Source organism: Azolla caroliniana, unplaced genomic scaffold, assembly GCF_043228905.1.
Source record: "Azolla caroliniana isolate FFs.n. ecotype wild unplaced genomic scaffold, voAzoCaro1.0.p SCAF_17, whole genome shotgun sequence".
Classification (NCBI taxonomy): domain Eukaryota; kingdom Viridiplantae; phylum Streptophyta; class Polypodiopsida; order Salviniales; family Salviniaceae; genus Azolla; species Azolla caroliniana.
Genome location: NW_028230452.1, coordinates 15,650,322 through 15,669,238, shown reverse-complemented (window position 1 = coordinate 15,669,238; position 18,917 = coordinate 15,650,322). Strand labels below are relative to the sequence as shown.

General features: G+C 41.2%; 1 protein-coding gene across 2 annotated transcripts; it reads right to left on the bottom strand.

The window, feature by feature from the left end:
- Positions 1-3,703: 3,703 nt before the first annotated feature.
- LOC147853278 (diacylglycerol kinase 1-like) lies at positions 3,704-9,116 on the bottom strand. Of its 2 annotated transcripts, none has more exons than XM_087333015.1 (7): positions 7,072-9,110; positions 5,673-6,030; positions 5,495-5,571; positions 5,286-5,405; positions 5,007-5,171; positions 4,777-4,914; positions 3,704-4,251 (listed from the first exon to the last, which is right to left on the bottom strand). In XM_087333015.1, the coding sequence occupies exons 1-7, from the start codon at positions 8,578-8,580 to the stop codon at positions 4,099-4,101; spliced, it is 2,520 nt and encodes an 839-aa protein (XP_087189141.1). In that variant the 5' UTR covers positions 8,581-9,110; the 3' UTR covers positions 3,704-4,098. The 2 variants fall into 2 exon arrangements, 1 of the variants encoding a protein (XP_087189141.1); XR_015531273.1 differs by having other exon boundaries at positions 4,112-4,251; positions 4,777-4,933; positions 7,072-9,116.
- Positions 9,117-18,917: the final 9,801 nt, after the last annotated feature.

The window sequence follows — 18,917 nt, the reverse complement described above, 5'->3', positions numbered from 1 at the left end:
CCTTCTGATCCTCCAGCCTAGTCCGAGCTTTGTCGATTCCCTTGTCCGGCCTTGCCAGATCTAGATTTATCCGAATCGGCGCACTTCTTCTAGCACTCGCTTTCTCGGTGACCTTTCTTGCCACAGTGCTGGCATTCCGTGTCGGCCTTCGATGTTCGGTTTCCGTCTCCAACTTTACTCCCCCTGCTCGTGGAGGGTCTGGAATTGTTGTCGGCATCGTCTCTGTGCCTTCGGTTATGCTCTTGCCAGCCGCCTCCATTGTGTGCCGACCCACCTCGTCCTCCACGCCCACGGGGTCTATCCACCTCCGTAGTCGAAGAAGGACGGTGGCTTCTCCCGCGTGCAGATCGCCATTCGGATTCGTCCACCGTCACGTTGATGGACTCGAGGGTCGCAAATCTCCTTTATCTTGGTGGTGTATTCAGTCACGGACATATCCCTCTGTCAGATATTGTTGAGCTCTTATCGGAGCTGCAATTTCCGTGCCATGGTACTAGCGGCGAAAATCTTCCAAAGATTTTCACAAGCCTCCTTTGGCGTTTTTGCATCTTTGATGTAGCTGAGCATCTGATCGTGCACATCGGACGCGAGGCAGTACAATACTCGGCTCGCTCCTTGCTCCCATGCCGGGAAGTCCTTGTGTGCTGGCTCCGATGCCACCTCGTTGGTTCCTTGCACATAGTTCCAATATCCATGCCCCAACATGTACTGGTGCATTTTATATGACCAGGGTGCATAGTTGCTCCGGTCGAGCTTCTCTGTGGGAAGCGAACTTGACATATCTCTGTCCATTTCGGTTCTCTGTCTGTTGTTGCCGAGTATTAGGGTTTGTCTTCGAAGCGTCTGTCGGTTGCAGAGGTTCTCAACCCTCGCGCATGTCAAAGTAAACGTGCGGAAGCGTTCGACAAAACCGGCTTAGCCGGATAGCAGCAGAAGATAAGAAGAAGACTTAACACACACTAAGAGTATGCGTACACAAAAGAGAGAGATAGAGAGAGAGAGAGAGAGAGAGCTCAGTTGTTAAGGTTGCCCAATGGAGACCATGTGGTCATGGGTTCAACCCCTACATTCCACTGTGGCATCTAGTGAATTAAGAGATATATAAGTAGTATATAATAGAGAGGTGAGGAAGTTGGGTTTCAAACCCAAAAAGCAGTGCTTGTAGTGATAAATGCTAACAACTTACCACTAGGGTAAGGTAATTACGATAAAAGAGAGAGAGAGAGAGTAAACTCTATTAAAAAAATACTCTTGATATTTTGTACATAGAATGTGCTCAGAGAGTAGTTTTATACAAGTCCATAAAGGATTGACCAAATTACTGACAAGTACTTCAATGCTCATACGAGCAATTGACACAAACTCCCAAAAATATGCCTACATACTAGGTTGGATCCATAGGCCTCTAATGGCCTATCGGTTTCAATCTGATCCGGCTCTCCGATCCGGATATCATTCGGACACCGATCCGGTTCTCCGTTCCGGATACCGATCCAGCTCTGGCTTATTCAACCGATCCGGATCCGGTTGAACTTGCTCGCTCAACAATGGGTCAATAGGATTTTATTATTGGAGATTCTGACGATAAGATTGTTCAAGGCCATTAGTTTCTTACTTTGTTGAAAGCTACTCCACTTATGTCCTCAAAGAATGACACTCCAAAATGGTTGCTTCATCCACCGATCATATAGGAATCAGAAATTTGTAAATTGTTTACACTAACGAATGGATTTTTTTTTTCAAAAAAAAAACCTAGAATGTGCCACATGCACCGTGTGTTTGCTTTCCATTCGTTGCATTCTTCCTTACTCGTCATTGGTTTTCTCCGCAAACTCCTACTTTTCGCTTTCTTTGCTCTATTAGACCTTCCTCATACTTACCACATACACACAATTATCTCTCTTTCATGTCCTCACTTTTGTATCAACTTCACATTATCCATCTCCATTAAAAGGACAACTTTGCTTTTGCTCTTCAAATAAGGCATAAGTTGCACACTAAATAAAAAATAAGGTCCTTAATACAGAGAGGCGATTGATGGTAGATTCTATTTACTTTGTGGCATAATATGTATTAGGGACGATTTATAGCAGTTTGTGCCAAGCCATCCTTTATATTTTACATCCATCAAGCAATATCCCAACATTTGCAATGAGTTCCCGAGTTACTAGTAAACTTCAACAACATTGAACCTCACTAACTTTTAGTAGCCTTATTTTATTCTACATCAATTGAGCACTATCCCTCTGATTCCCAACGATAGTGTGGAGCTCTCGTGTTTACCAACCTCGACGAGACTTCTCAACAAATTTATTTTAGTTTTATTCGACAAGATGATTCCCATTTGATGCACTAATGAGATTTGGGGATCGATTGTCCCTTTTTATTGTTTTCTAGGCACACACTTGCTCTTCATAAGTCAACAAATGACGCTACATGCTAGCACTAACTCTTCCTTTGCAACAAATGTCAAACCCTTGCAAATTTAGTAAATCAATTTTTTAGAGTTGGGATTTAGGTTCAAATGTCTAAGTTGTGAAGATTATGTAATCAACTAGATCTGGTGTTGACTTTTGGTAATTAGACTTTCAAAGCCACAAATAGATTACAATTTTGGTGATGTTTTTTAGCGCTATGACATGATGTTACATTCCTTACATAACGATTGTTTCTCTGCATCATTCAATTGCATGCCCCTTGCAACTTTTGATTGCAGATTCTAACTCAAATAATGATGGAATTGTCATCATTGGTACCTATGGTGTTGCAACAATCAAATCGAATAAGGTGATATGATGGCTAAATGGGTTTGGTCTACAACTAGCCACAATGTGGAGGATGCTTCATAGTCGATGAGCAATGCATGCCATTATATATCGAAGTTATTATACATGACAAAATTAATTACACATGTAAAGGAAATCACATCGCATTATGTGATGTGAAGCTTTATTTAACATACCGCAAAATTTAAGGAAGTTCCAAATAGCATCTTGTTAATAATATGTATGGAGTGGTTAATCATAATGCTCCTTAGAGATGTTCCTCTATCACAACACATATTTCTACAATACTGCTAAGTCAATAAAGTATGTATATTCTTGATAGTGAGTCGTTGTGATGAGCAAGCAAGCCAAGAAGCCATCTGCTCATAAAACTTTGGGTTCTTCATCAATACCAAATATCAACATAGAAAACTAACTACTTTAGAGAAATGGAATAGTAAATCCAAACATCTACCATACATACACATAATTTAATTTATTATACCATGGAAACAGTAGGGGCCATTAGAGAAACAAAGACAAACTTGTGAGTATCACAATGTTTTCCCTTGCAACTATAGTGGAAGATGAAAACCATTCTTGGTTCTAACTCTTTTTTGCCATTGATGCAAGCTAGTTTTCTCGAATTTCTCGAGGCCAAAAGAAGCCTTAGGAAAGATTGCAGATGAAAATTGAACCATGGTTTCTCGCATGTTAACAAAACGGGTGTATAACAGATTGCTATGGGTTTCCAAAATTAGCAATTGGTGGGAAACCTTAAGAGTTCTTTTTCCTTTTTCTTTTAATTATTGGAATAAATGTATTCTGTGAGTAGGCTAAGATACATAATAATGCACCATTAAACTTGGAATTACTTCACATGATCACCAGAGAAATATATCAAAAACTGAAGATACGCATATTTGATGAACGGAATCTGAAGCAAAGCATGCAAGTATATTAAATTTCAGAGTCTAACACACAAATAAATGTGTATGTATATATCATACAACTTGTGACTTTTGGTACAATAATGCTGACTGAACAAGCAAAACAGGGATCTCAAGAATAACTAATATCGCCCCAACTTTATGTGTATATGTTATATATACATTACAAACTTGTTTAGGAAACACTTTCTGACAGAAACCTCTGAGGAAAAGCAAAAGCTGAATTGCGATGGTTTGTCTGAGCCAAAATTGACGGGTATGTTCTTATGAACAAGGAAACTATTTGCTCGATACAGTGTGACAGCTCGATAAAGAGTGGTAAGTTGATATATAAGATTGACATCGCAAGAGAAAGGAAATGGATAGAGATGGATTTTTGGTTTTTATGAAAGCCGGATCGCCATCTCTTGTAGAAGAGTTCTCTTTTGTGAAGCACTAATGAGACCTGAACATTCTGCATTCTCAAAGACCTCGCCCATTATTGCTGCTGCATGCCCAAAAGGTTCTTCCTCACCTGGTCTTTTCAGCATAAAAGCCTACAAAGTTCAAAAACACACACACGGGTAGTCATAATTTAACGCTCTATTAATCAAGTTTTGTTTTTTTTTTCCTCGTTAACAGCTTTTATGTATTGATACAAAGCAGAAAACAATATGTACTATTACATACTAATGCTTGTTTCTTTCAACTCCAGATATCCCCCAGCTATTTAAATTTGATAGAATATCCCACCACTGTTTTTCAAAATTACCAAAATATCCCTTGTGTTTAAGTAGAGTTCTTATATTCAGCAAGGCACCTGATATCAAGGAAAAATACAGTGACATACCCCTAATGTTGTATTTTACCAAGATATCAGTAGGCTGTTTTCTCAAATGACCAGATTATCCTAAGCGTTTTTAAATCCACTTAATTGGCATAGTCTGGTAACTCCCATCAAAATCAGGGGGGGGTATAATGGTAATATTCAGAAATCGGGGGGTATTCTGATAATAATTGCCTCATTTTCATTAGAAAACACACACAACCACATATTTATATATATAGATAGATAACAACACCTGACTATGATGGGTGATCTCCATAGTTCCAGGAGGCTGAATCCAAGGTTCGCCATCAATTTGTACTGGGAAATTGGACCTGGTTACAATTTTAATATGCTGACCTTGCCCTAGTCTACGAGCTCGTGAAAGGCCAACCTGTGAAGAATACAAATGACTGAGAATATCATATTTATGGGTTCTGGTCATTGTCATATATAAGAGCAAAATTAAACTAGTGGTATACCTACCTGGAGTTTCCCCAGATGCCATGTGCCGCAAATTCCAACAACTTCAAGCACTTTATCATGCATCGATTGAGAATCAAACTCATCGTCGTGTTCCTCTTCATTTTGCCACAAATCCACGCCTCCCATGTAACTGCCGATATTTATCACAAGAATGCCCTGAATATCCTGCAGTGTTCAAAAAGTTTAAATGCATATTTATGAGATTCTGCAAACATTTTCTGCAAGAAGTGCAAAATTTCTTTTGGAACGTCTAGAAAAAAATTCATTTAGAGGCTAGACCTCAGAGATTTCCAATTCCACATCATCAATTGTTAATTGAAGTCGCCATGGTAGATCAGCGCAGGTCCTATCAAGAATATCTTTTGCACCTTCTCTTGCATAGAGCATTTTATTCAAAAACTGCAAAAAAGTCATAAAGAAGAGATTAGATAGTGCAAATAGAAAATGTAAAAAAGGCTCATTAAGAGAATCAAATTAATTTTTTCAACCTGGTTGTAGAATTTTTCAGGGCTTTCTTCACGTAGAAGATGGATGTCCCATGCCACTTTCGCATCACAACCAACACCTAAAACAGCACAAAACAAATACACAAGGGTTTTGTTCTCACAATGCAAATTAATGAGTAACACACATAAGAAAGAGATTGATTGTAAATAATCATTTTACCCAAGTAATTGTTCATAAACTTTTTTGAAGAATGTTTTGTTGAAGTAGAACTAACATGCCATCGATCAAGCATTGTAACGGCAGCATGGTCGATTTGTTGTAGAACTGAGGCTAGACCACCTTGCCTTTCTATTGCACCATATCCACCTCCCCAAGACAAGACTCTAGCAAGATCATTTCCTGTCCCAATGGGAAGGATGGCTACAGGTGGTGGAGACTCGAACTCTTGTGATTCAATTGCATCCAAGACCCATCCCACAGACCCATCACCTCCACAAACAAGCACTTTAAATTGTGGAACATTTGCGAAAAAAGTAAGACCCACTTCTGGACCCTCAGTAGCACTCAACTCGAACACCTGAAGTATTGTTATTTACACATTGACTGATTAAGAATATGGTTAATATATATAGGTCACTTAGTCACTGTAAAAATTTTCTTTACAGATTATGCCTAAGATCTATAAATAGAGAATAATAAAGCCAGACTAAAGTCAAGATTCATGCATACTTTTAAAAATATATTCTCTAAAATCCTGCATGTTCTCATCTCTGATGCATTCCCCTTTCCGCCCAGCCCATCTACTCAAGTCATGAACAAGAGATATCTTTTTAACATTCACAGGAGATCATTTGCGATCTACGAGAAGTAGCCTATCTGATGGTGAGGAGCAAATAGAGAGAGAGAGAGAGAGGGAGGGTGAGAGAGAGAGAGAGAGAATGAAAGAAAATATTATATTAATGTTCCAGGGAATTCCAATCAATTTCATAAACCAATCTACGTCTCACCCAATTTCAGTTGCATTTTCAATGTGAAGAGTTAAAATATTTAAAAAGGGTACAAGTATGCAGAATGTTTTTCCAATGTGGTACCTGCTTAGGGCTTTTCAATGAAAGTTAAAACCCCCATACCATGTTATAAATATTTGATTGCACGCACTGCTTAGGGCTTTTCAATAGCTATGACATACAAATCTATACACAATGAGTTATAATATACACAAGCTTAACATTGGCATAGCAACCTAGCAAGATGTGAATTTTAACACATTGTTATATAAGGATTTCACTATTAATTAGTCTTAAAAATGGATCACTTACTAACTGTTCATGTCAAAAGTATGTCAGAAACTATCAATGTCTAGCTTCTACAAGTCTAAGCACTTCAGATAACGAGATCTGTGATGTGGAATGCCAAAGAGACGCACTAACAAACCAACAACTTTTACCTCACAAAAAACAAGAAATGGTTTCCAAATGTCATAATGTGAAAGCTTCTAACCCATGCTTCATATTCCAAGAATGAGGAAAGCTATCATAAAAACTCAACCACCACAAGCACAAGAATGTATGAATAAAAGCTTTATTGTGAATGAAAGAAAATATGTATATTGACTGACCTGCACTGGATTTAGAAGCATGTTGAAATGCCTTCGCAGAGATACACCATGTTGAGCCCCACTTCGTTTGTTAATAAACACAAGCAATGGCCTACTGTCAGTAGGTAGATCCGTGATTGTATATCTTGACCTTTTAAATCCTGTGTTTTGTCTTACACTATTCTTATTATCCATGTCCATAGGTAGTCCTCTTTGGGAATCCTTGATTGCTTCCTCTTCTATCTGAAGACTGCTTTTGGTGCCTTTGTCATTTAGTTGTGAGCCTGAACTGAACAAGTGGCTTTTGCTCTTGCTCCTTTTCATACCATTGCTAGGATTTGTCCTTGTAGAAATATGTTCGTCTTTGGTAGACGGAATACCTTGCTCACTTTGGGCATCCTTACTCGGTTCTTCTACTATCCCAACCCTGCTTTTGGTGCTCTTATCATGCAATTGTGAACCTGAACCAAAAATGTGACTTTTGCTCTTGCTCTTCTTCATACCATTGTTAGAAATTGTTTTCATAGCAAAAGATTCATCTTTGGTAAACGGAGCACCAAAATTCTCATCTGTATCATCAAAGCTTATTGGAACAATCTGTTGGTTGGAATCGGCTGTATCACTCTCACCACTACTATGATTCATTGATTCAATAGATGGATTATGATGTATGCCATTAGTAGTTGATACCTCATTAGCATTTTTCTGATCAAGTTTTTCTTCACTAGTTTGCCTTCCTTTCCCTTTTCTCCTCTGTCTTATTTTCCCTCTTACAGAAGAAGCAATCTCATTGGCACCTTCTGTGAGAGTCTTAAGGAATCGAGTAGCTGAGTTTCTTGTTCCATTGTCTTTCACACATAGAGGAGACAGTATCAACCTCTTCAAAGGTCCAAGATCACAATTTTCTGAAACTTGTGAAGAATGGTCATAACAATCAACATGCATTTGTCTACGACACCACATACAACGCCATATTGCCGATGGTATAAACAAAGAGCTACTACAGGACTCCTCACAATACATGCAAGAAGCCGGTTCATCTAACCCATCTTCTAGCTTATCCCCAAATTTCTCAACCCAATGGTGAAGCAAAAGCTTTGATCCTGCCATTGCTACATTCTTGCAATCATGATGAGAATTTTTCATGCAACCCGTATGGGCGGCTGCACCACATATAATGCACTCAGCAATGACAATTTCTGATGCTTTTTGGCCATTAGATTGAGCAGAAACCAAAGGATTTAAACAGATAGAGCAAGAAGACGGTACCCCTTTGTAGATCTCTTTGGTCCTCCACGTATGCGGAAATGATGAAAACTTTGATTTCTTCCCTTGTGATCGGCGCTTCTCACGGACAGCAGCTTTCATCCAATCAATAGAGACTTTCTTATTCCATTTGCTCACCACATATAGGAATGTGACAATGGTAGCAACTAAGAGTGTAAACCAACCCATGACATAGAAGGGGAAATCTCCTGATGATTTTTGCAGTAATCGAACCCATCTCTCTTTTATCTCACTTCCATCCATTAAAAAGGCGAAGGGGTGAAAATAGTTATGATAAAATGACTGTTTTTGCTCTGTTTGGATCTATTCTGCTCTGTTGTGCTTAATCCTGAGATCCTAACAATTACATGTAAAACCCATCAAACCTCGGATGTAAAGAGGTTCTAGAAGTGATGAATCAATGGAATTCCTCGATTGATATAACAGTGATTTTATTTTTTTCCTGTTCTTGCTCTGTTCTGCTTAGTTTTGCGAATTTACTGGTTAATATAAGCGACCCATCAAAAGATCATAGCGTAAAGAAGCTTCTTGAATCAATGAAACAAATCGGGAACGGAAACTCTACAGATATGGAAGCATACAAAAGAACCCATCAAAAGATCATTACGCAAACAAAGAAAGAAAAGCTTCTCGCTGGAAGCAGTGGACCGATCGGTGGAGAACTTCACATACCCTGGCAGAACATGGATGAATGATATTATATACAGAGCGGGGAGGGGAGAAGAGAGAGAGAGATATTTAAGGCGAAAATGCAGCGGTGTACTTGCGAAATCTAGAAGCAAAAAAAAACAAAACAAAAAGAGAGAATGCAGAAGAGAGCAACAACAGGGCTCTACTATTATGTTTTGATTCTCCCTCTTTTCTGATGGCTCCTTCTTCTTCTTCTTCTTCTTCTTCTTCTTCTTCTTCTTCTTCCTCTTCTTCTTCTTCTTTTTTCTTGCTTGTGGGACATAAGGGACTTCCGAAGAAGCTCCATGGCCTTTTGGATGGTCGGCCTCGGACCGGAAGATGTCCACCCGCCCGCCCATCCGGTCCATTCGGTCCCGTCTAGTCCATTCGGTCCAATCCGCCTGCCCATCCGTCCGGTCCATTCGGTCTTGTCTGCCCGTCCATCCGTCTGGTCCATCAAGTCATGTTCGCCTGCCCATCAGGTCTCGTCTACCTGCCCATCTGTCTGGTCCATCAAGTCCCTCCGTTTGCCCATCCATCTAGTCCATTCGGTCCCATCCATTTGGTTCATTCAATCCTATCTGTCCACCCGGTTCCGTCCACCTACCCATCCATTCAGTCCATCTGGTCTTGTTTGCCAACTCGCCCATCCTTTCTTTAGTCCCTCCAGCCCTGTCTGCCCACCCATCTGTTCAGTCCATCCGGTCTCATCCCTCCTCCAATCCATACCCAACATGTGCCCCCATTCAATGTACCTAACTCAAGTCCTAATGGGCCTTTTGCTCGTGGAACTCATGAGCTCAAAAGTGTAGTCCCCCCTTCTAATGTCACCTTTCTAATTCATGTAAACAAGTTTTCTTGTTGAAGACGTGTTGCGTGTTAATGTTTTCCTGATAATTGTACTAGAGAAGTAGTTTTCGTTGTGAGGAAATTAAATGAAGACACCCTTATACGTCCTCTTGTCCCGAACCTTATCAATTAAACCTAGCTCGATGTCGTGATCTAGGAAGCTCACTGGTGGGAGTACATCAAAGTTAGGATATATGTATATATATAAGATTGAAGGATGGTTTAGCTCAAGTTCACACATGCATGGGAACGGTCAAATGGACAGATGGACGGGTGAACACTACAAGAAAACCAGTGAATGGACATCTTTCCGTCCATGCAAGGACAACTGAAAGAACTCTACCACAGTTTCAGACATTCGACGTTGCTCCATAAACCAAACTTTCTAAATTTGCGTCAATGATATCATCTTCCACCAAGCTCTTTAATCATCAAACTTATAAATAGTACATAGCCCTCTACACAACCATTAGCTTTAACTAATTTGAAACGAAGTTCCAAATTCTTTTGTCTATGATCTTTGCAATTAGGCACTTTAAATAGTTGTTCTTGGAATTTTGGAATCAAACTCTAGAAACCCTTCTATTGGACTCTATGATTTTCCTCATCCACATCCACTCTAATGAAGGCTTCTAGAAACCATATCCCGTGAAGAGAGTCACTCATATGCCACAAAAGTATTGATGTTTCAGAATGCTTGAGATTTGGCAAAATTAAGCTTAGTGCACATGTGTGTAGAGAGAGATTCATGCAATGAAAATATCGTAAGCACAATTGAGTGTGCTTAAATAATTCAACTTTTATGTTGATTCTAATTCATGAACATGGAAATTGGTGGTTGGTAAAAGCACACGAGAATAAGAAAATACACACTAGATGCATCTACTTGCATATGATTATGCTTGCAAAACATTATCATTGCAATAATATCTTGAAAAATGGGATTGCATGTGTCCGTGTGTGGGTAGGGAAGCAAAATGTTAACTTTTTACATTACCATGATACTAGAATTTAACAATGATTTGCACAAAATGGACACTTTCATAATGTACATCCTAACTCATGAAGGAACCCTTTTGTTTTGTTTTTCGAGCCGAGATAATGGTCTAGATGTGTTGTTGCAAGGTGTAATTCGACCTTTTGGCTTTGTTGACTTAGTGGAAAGGTTAGCACCACATCCAAGAAGCCACCCCAACTTGAATGACATACACTTTAGTCACTCAAAACTTATGAATTCGGCAACTTCTTTGGGAACTCCTTGGAGGGCCCCATTAATCACACACTTTTTAGGAGGTGACAATTAGAACAATCCTTGGTGCTTGCCATCCAACATGAGAAAGGTTGTTAATTATCCATAGATCTTCTTGTAAATTCTTTAAACTTGTATATATTCTCAAATGCTAAGCATAGATTAAATACATCCATTGTCTCACTTAATCCTAAACAAAATATATGCTCGTCTTAGCAATCTTGTGCGTCTAACATAATTGAGCTAACTCCTATTACACTAGTGTATATAGATAGCTAGTGGAATACCTCAAGAAATTCATTAAACTATGCATACAATAGTATTTGGAATACGAGAGATCAGAGGAAAAGTCTCATAAAAGGACCTTCAATTACTAAGTGATGAGGGAATTGATTATGAAGTAAGGAACTCTTGGATAAGGTTATGGGTAAGGAAGAACCTTTCATGGAAAACCTCCATGTCTCTTTATCCCGAATGTGGATTATGCACCAGAAATACCTTCAACTTGGGTTTTTCTTATAGTAGCATGTAGTTTGTCCAACCCATTGTCCAAAGAAGGGGATGCATTGAATCTCTTTGTGTTTAAAAAGGGGATGTTTACATATCCGTGAAAAAAGACAATGCTATAAAAAATGACTTAGAAGATACCCAAATTTATGGACTTCTTTATTCCATTTCATAGGTGGGATCTTCTTATTTTTAGGCTATGTTAATCTTCCAATTCCTTTCCTTGACTTAAGACAATTCCTTTTATTGTTACAAAACTTATATCCATACACATTATGGTCATATATGATGATAGTGTCTCGATACACATGATTTTAAGTTGTTCCAAGCATTTCACATCATTGTTATGCGATCTAAATCGAACAAAATAAACTTTTCTATGCATCCTTAGGTTAGTATTAACTATGAAGCATGAGAAATTATGAAAATAAATAGTTGTCATCCATTATAAAATAATGGGTATATGTTCATGACCTAATCTTACAAATGAAATAGTGAAGATGTGCTATTAATGATTCTAAAAACCAAGTCTCATTCAATGTATTTGTAGGGTGCAAAGGAGCTAGAGCTTACACACACAAACACACAACTAGTTCACTCATAGGCTATTTAATCCGAATTATGCCGAGAAAGAGAAAAGTTTAGTTTAAACTAATTGTACTTAGTTGGTACACTTAGAGACAATTCATTTATTAAGGGAGAGATTGTGGGTGTGAGATCCTCTATTTTGAATATAGTGCCCTTATGTCTCTGTGATCTCAAATTTGAGTTTGGGGTGTCCGAGTTCTTCATAAAGGCCACAACAATCTAGTATTTCTTACTTTTATTGAAAAAATATGAGGAATTACAATTAGCAAATGAGTTATTTGTAGGGAATAGAAAAGAACTTAATGAGAACCAAATAACTCTGGTGTGTGTTTATGTGCACATTGTTGTTATATAAGCAATCGAAATGTACACTAAATGATAAAGGTTGTATGGGGCTATTTATATGTGTTGTGTTTCCCATTCCTAAATATCAACCATCTAGTCAAATGAGTTGATGAGCACCAACTATTGGATCCTTGGATATATCATAGATATGCATCATATTAGGTTCTAGTGATTCAATGTAAAGGAAATAAAGGATCCCAATATAGAACATTGAAATGCATTTAAGACCTTCATGTACAATACACGCACAAATTATTCATCTTCATTTGCTGATCCTTTAAAACGGCATGTTTGTACATGATAAACACCTCTATCTTCTAATAGATGGAGGATGAAAAAATTAAGAACGGTGAGAAAAATTGTATGATTTCGCAAGCTCCAAGAGTGTGGTTACTAAACTTTAGGTGGGCCCATGTAAGAAGAGAATTTTTTCTTTTTCCCAAGGCATTGATTCTTGATATATTATACGGGAATACAAAATAGCACATCAACCAATTGTGTCAAAGGCCGCAAATATAGACAATTATGGTATATTGGAAACCATTTATTAGATAATGTTATGCACTATATGAAACAAATGTTTACAACCGACCAACAATAAATTCAAAGACAAAACAATCGTATCCTTCTAGTGTAAAGTCAGAATATTGCGAGACCAAGAGCCCACAAATTTCTAAAAGGAATGCTTAGAGAACACGACATTGAGTCCTAATGCTTAATGTGCAAATATTCCTCATCAGTCATTTTTTTTTGTATAGATGCATGACCTCATTTCATTGAGATTTGTAAATTGAAATATAGACATTACGACCATTTTTTAACAATTTATTTTGTATCATGACATATTTTACTAACAATATTAGGTCTAGAATGTGATTGGTTAGGTGTACAATGTCACACTTTGGTGGTAAATCTCATGTTGCATGGTCTTCTAGTCATGGGTTTGAATATGAAGGAACGAGATTAAGTGTTAAGTGCTTTCATATTTTGACTTTGAGACCACTACATGAAACAATTTCACATTTCCCCCGAGTAACGATTGCAAACTCATTTTCCACAACCACTATATACAATATATATTTCTCCTAAAAAGTTGTTATGGAAACTGAATTTTTGGAATCATTTTCTACTCAACACTTTGCTCCAAAAAACAACTTTACAAATTCTGTTTCAACAACATAGATACCATTGTGTTCCATAAGGCAATGTTAAGGCAAACAACATTGCGAGTTGCATTAAATATAAACAACGTGTATGTTGAGTACATTATAAAGCACAATCATGCCCACTAGTGACTTGCTCTTAGAAATGACTTTATAGATTTTGTTTCCACATCTAAGGGGTTAAAAATGATGGTAGGTGGTTGGCAGTGTGGGTGGTAGTATTGGAGGGTAGGAGGTGGCAATTGAACCTAGACCCTAAGACACATGATTAGGATTGTAAAATATGGCTTTTCGACAACAAGCCCTTATATGATTTAGAGTGGGATCCATTGGAGGTATGGTGGTAGACACTAGGAACAAACAACTTGAAAAAGTTTTTTGAGTACAATATTAAGCTAGGAAGACGAATCATTGGCTCCAAAATGGTGGGTGTTGTAATGATTTGCAATAGTTGGAAGGATAAAGGCATTTCAAATGACAATCTGCAGTCATTTTGGAAGAGACTATGTGTCGAATACATGTGTATAATGGACGTATTCACACTATCCCGTTTTGGCCATTTATGTAATTAGCATAAAGGGTAGTTGCCCTAAGTCGGTCACTATATATAGTGACCTTGTAACCTTTTTGTGAGGTTGGGTGTTGTATTATTGTTTTATGAAATAGAAAGTCTTTTGTGTGTGTCTCTCTCTCTCTCTCTCTGTGCAACGACCTACAAACTGTAATACGCAGGTATTCAGCACGAATCGAATGCTTCTTGATCTTCCGCATTGACGACCTCGTCTCCAACATCTGGTATCAGAGCCTGCACAGTAGTCGGTCCTTCAATCCGCTGTCGGCCGTCGTCTCAGCATTCGGTTTCCTGCGTCATTCGAAGAAGAGAGAAGAAAAAAAAAAAAAAAAAAACCAGGTTTGCATCTCATCGCGTTAGATCATCTTTGCTTGGAGTAAGCCAGCAGGTTGTACTCCGTTCCCTGTGATCGTAACCGCTCGAGGTGAAATCCCCTTGTGCAACTTTGACACGATCGTGCTCCACTCGGTTAAACGGCATCCGAAAAGGTCATTAAACGCTGCTCGCCGCTCGTTGTAACCACTCGATGCAGATCGGTCTCAAGACAACAACCCCAATTCGTGCTTCATCCGGCTGATCGACATTCGAGAGGATCAGTTGGATCCATCTCTCTCGTCGCTGCAGTCACCCGAAGCCGAATCGGTCCAGATAATCGGTTTCAATAATCGGTATTCGGCATATATATCCGAAGCGAACCGGGCTCACTCCGACTCGGCAACATTCGGGAAGACCAGTCGGTTCTGTCCCTCAAGTTACCGGAGTCAATTCGAGCAAGTTCCGAAGCCGAACCGACTCGGGTTCAAATCCGACTAGAACGATATCGGGTGAGCCAACCGGCTGCACTCCAACAAGGTTCGTAGTCAACTCCGAACCGAGCTTCGTCAACCGAAACCGAATTTGATGGCATCAACATCCGGCTCGTCAGAAATGAGTCTACGAAAGTTCGATGGATCGAACTTCAACTTCTGGAAGGAGCAAATGCAGGACTATCTCATAGTCAAGGGGCAAATCGATCCCATCGAAAATGAAGAACCTCCAGAAGGATACAAACCAATTGAGTGGCAGAAGCTGGACAGAATCGTCCACGCCACAATTCGGATGCACCTATCGGAATCGGTATACTTTACGGTGCAATCGTGTACGACAGCATTCGAACTGTGGAAAACACTGTCGGACACTTACGAAAAGAAGGTCGCCGCAACGAAGATGTTTCTGATCCGGCGCCTCTACAACTTGCGGATGAAAGAATCCGATTCGGTTCAAGCACGCCTCAATGAGTACGAAAGCATAAGCTCCCAAATCTCGTCACAGGGGACGGCAATCGAGGATGAACTCAGAGCAATGATACTCATGAGCAGCCTTCCCTCATCATGGGAAACTTTCGTCACAACCGTGTGCAACGCGTCAACCACGGCTGTTAAATACTCCGAAGTCACGAGCGCAATCCTGACCGAAGCAGCTCGGAGAAAGTCTTTCGCCAAAGACTCAACAGACGACGCTTATGTAGTACAAGGTTCGACAGACCGATCGAACATACGAGGAAGAGATTCCTCACGGCCGCCGAACAATCAGCGAAGACGGAGCCAGTCACGGGATAACCGAATCTGCAACTATTGCAAGAAACCCGGACACATCAAAGCCGACTGCCGCGCACTCAAGAACAAGAACAACAAGAAGAGTGGCCGGCATGAGGAGATCAATTACGTCAGCTTCTCAGCTGATGTGCTACCAGACGACCCGAATATACTATCAATCGAAAATCCAGTCGGATCAGAAGTTCTACTCACGACTGAAGAATCGAGCACATGGCTCTTAGATTCGGGTGCGTCATTTCACGTGACTCCTCATCGATCCCAATCTCGGCAATATACGATCCGTCACTCCGACTCAGTTCGGGTCGGCAACTCACAACACTGTGACATCATCGGAATCGGCACAGTAGAGCTCAACCTTGCAGGTGGCTCTACACTTGTACTCCACAATGTCCGACATGTACCCGAGCTCTCAAGGCCATTGATCTCAGTCGGACAACTAGATGAAGACGGCATTCGTGCCGGTTTTTCTTCGGGAGGGTGGACACTCCACAGGGGGAACCTCCTGCTTGCTAGAGGACCTAAGATACACTCACTCTATCCGTTACATGTTACGCTCAGAGAGGGTAACCTGTTTTTGGTGGATATTCCTGTGTCATCACTATGGCACCGCAGATTAGGACACCTCAGCAAGGCCGGCATTACGCATCTATCTAGAGCCGGATACATCCCTAAACTCTCCTTCTCCGACCATCAATTCTGCGAGCATTGCCAGTATGGCAAACAAGCAGCCGCATCACACCCAACATCAGCACCAAGAGAAACGAGACCTCTTGATTTGGTCCACTCGGACGTCTGTGGCCCAATGCCGCATCAGTCTCTCGGCGGTGCCTCTTACTTTGTCACTTTTATCGACGATTCGACTCGAAAGGTGTGGGCTTATCCAATTCGCACCAAAGATCGGGTCTTCTCGATCTTCACCGATTGGCTCGCTATGGTAGAAAATCAAACCGACCGAAAGCTGAAATGCTTTCGGACTGACAATGGGGGAGAGTTTAAATCCGAAGAATTCGTCAAATTCTGCCGACAACGCGGCATTCGACGTGAATTTACGGCACCACACAGTCCGGAGCAAAACGGGATTGCCGAACGCATGAATCGGACAATCCAAGAACGGATAGTTTCCATGCTCCAACACTCCGGACTATCGGATGGCTTCTGGGCAGAGGCTCTACTCACGGCAGCACACATAATCAATATGTCGCCAAGTAGACCTCTAGGACTTCAAATTCCTCAGGAACTATGGATCGGCAGTAAGCCGAATTACGACAAGCTGAGGATCTTCGGATGCGAGGCGTACGCCCTTATTCCGAAAGATGATCGCCGAAAACTTGCACCTCGGTCCAGGAAATGCATTTTCCTTGGATATGGATCCGATGGCGAAATGGGATACCGACTCTGGGACCCCGAACGCAGACAAATCGTTCGAAGTTCGGACGTTGTGTTCAACGAGTCGGCTATGAATCCATCAGTCGAAAAACCGACCGAAGTCCGAAGGGTAACATTTTCCGATGTGCCGACCCTTCAAGCAAGCCCCGCTCTCAACACACGGTCAGCTTCACGGGTAGCTGAACCGTACACTACCGACTCGGACAACCCCGACTCGGCACAGCAGAACAATCCGCTTTCGGACCATCCGACCACGATACCCGATGCGACCAGTCAAATCATGCCTCGACGATCCGAGAGACTGTCGCAACCTCCGGAGAGGTATTCTCCTGGAATTTTCTTCACCGACGCCGGCGAACCGACGTCTTACGAAGAAGCATCGACTTCTGTCGATTCAGCCACCTGGCATCTGGCGATGGAGTCGGAAATGCACTCCATTCGGGCAAACAAGACTTGGGATCTGGTCGAATTACCTAGGAACCGACGTGCTCTTCCTTGCAAGTGGGTCTATCGACTAAAAGAGACGTCTGATTCGACCACCCCAAAGTACAAGGCCAGACTAGTTGCGAAGGGCTTCCGACAAGAATACGGCGTCGACTTCGACGAGATTTTTTCACCAGTGGTGAAAATGACAACCCTTCGTTTCCTACTCGGCGTAGTGGCAGCCGACAACTTGGAGCTGATTCAGCTAGATGTCAAAACAGCCTTCCTCCATGGTGATCTTGACGAGGAAATTTATATGGAGCAGCCAAAAGGCTTCGTGGCGACTGGCCAAGAACATCTAGTCTGCCGACTCAGGAAGAGTCTATACGGTCTCAAACAGGCACCACGACAATGGTACAAGAAGTTCGACGACTTCATCCAATCGATCGGCTTCTCAAAAAGCGATGAGGACCATTGTCTCTTCACCAACACAGCTCAAGATGGATCACCCATCTTCCTCATCATCTACGTGGACGACATGCTAATTTCTGGACGCCACGCGGGCGAACTTGCCGATCTCATTCGGCAACTGCGGTTGAAGTTTGCCATGAAGGACCTCGGTCCGGCACGACACATCCTTGGCATGAAGATTAGTCGGCATCGCGATAAACGACATCTTTTTTTGTCTCAGACCGACTATACCCGACGTGTCTTAGAACGCTTCAACATGCAATCAGCCAAATCTGCTTCAACCCCGCTCCCCATGAATCTTCGGCTCTCTCAGCGAGACTGCCCGACATCCGGTCCGGAGGGGGAAGATATGAAGTCGGTACCGTATGCACCGGTAGTCGGCTCCCTTATGTACCTGATGGTCGCGACACGGCCTGATATCTCTCACGCCGTAGGAGTCGTTAGCAGATTTATGCACAATCCTGGCCGATCGCATTGGAACGCAGTCAAGCATGTGTTCAGATATCTGGCTGGCACAAAAGACCACGGCATTCTTTTCGGTCCGAACCGAACCTCAGGCGTAGTCGGTTACACCGACTCGGACTTTGCCGGCTGTATAGACAGTCGGAAATCAACAACCGGATACTGCTTCAAATTCGGCAATGGAGCAATCTCGTGGAAGTCGAAACTTCAGGAGTGCACAACGACCTCAACGACCGAAGCAGAATATGTAGCTGCGTCCGACGCAGCAAAAGAAGCTTTGTGGCTCGGTCGGCTGGCGCACA

Coding starts and splice junctions, on each gene's coding strand:
- LOC147853278 (XM_087333015.1), bottom strand. CDS start 8,580: ATGGATGGAAGTGAGATAAAAGAGAGATGGGTTCGATTACTGCAAAAA. Junction 5,172..5,285: donor TGGAATTGGAAATCTCTGAG/GTCTAGCCTCTA, acceptor TGAACACTGCAG/GATATTCAGGGCATTCTTGT. Junction 4,915..5,006: donor GGCATCTGGGGAAACTCCAG/GTAGGTATACCA, acceptor TATTCTTCACAG/GTTGGCCTTTCACGAGCTCG.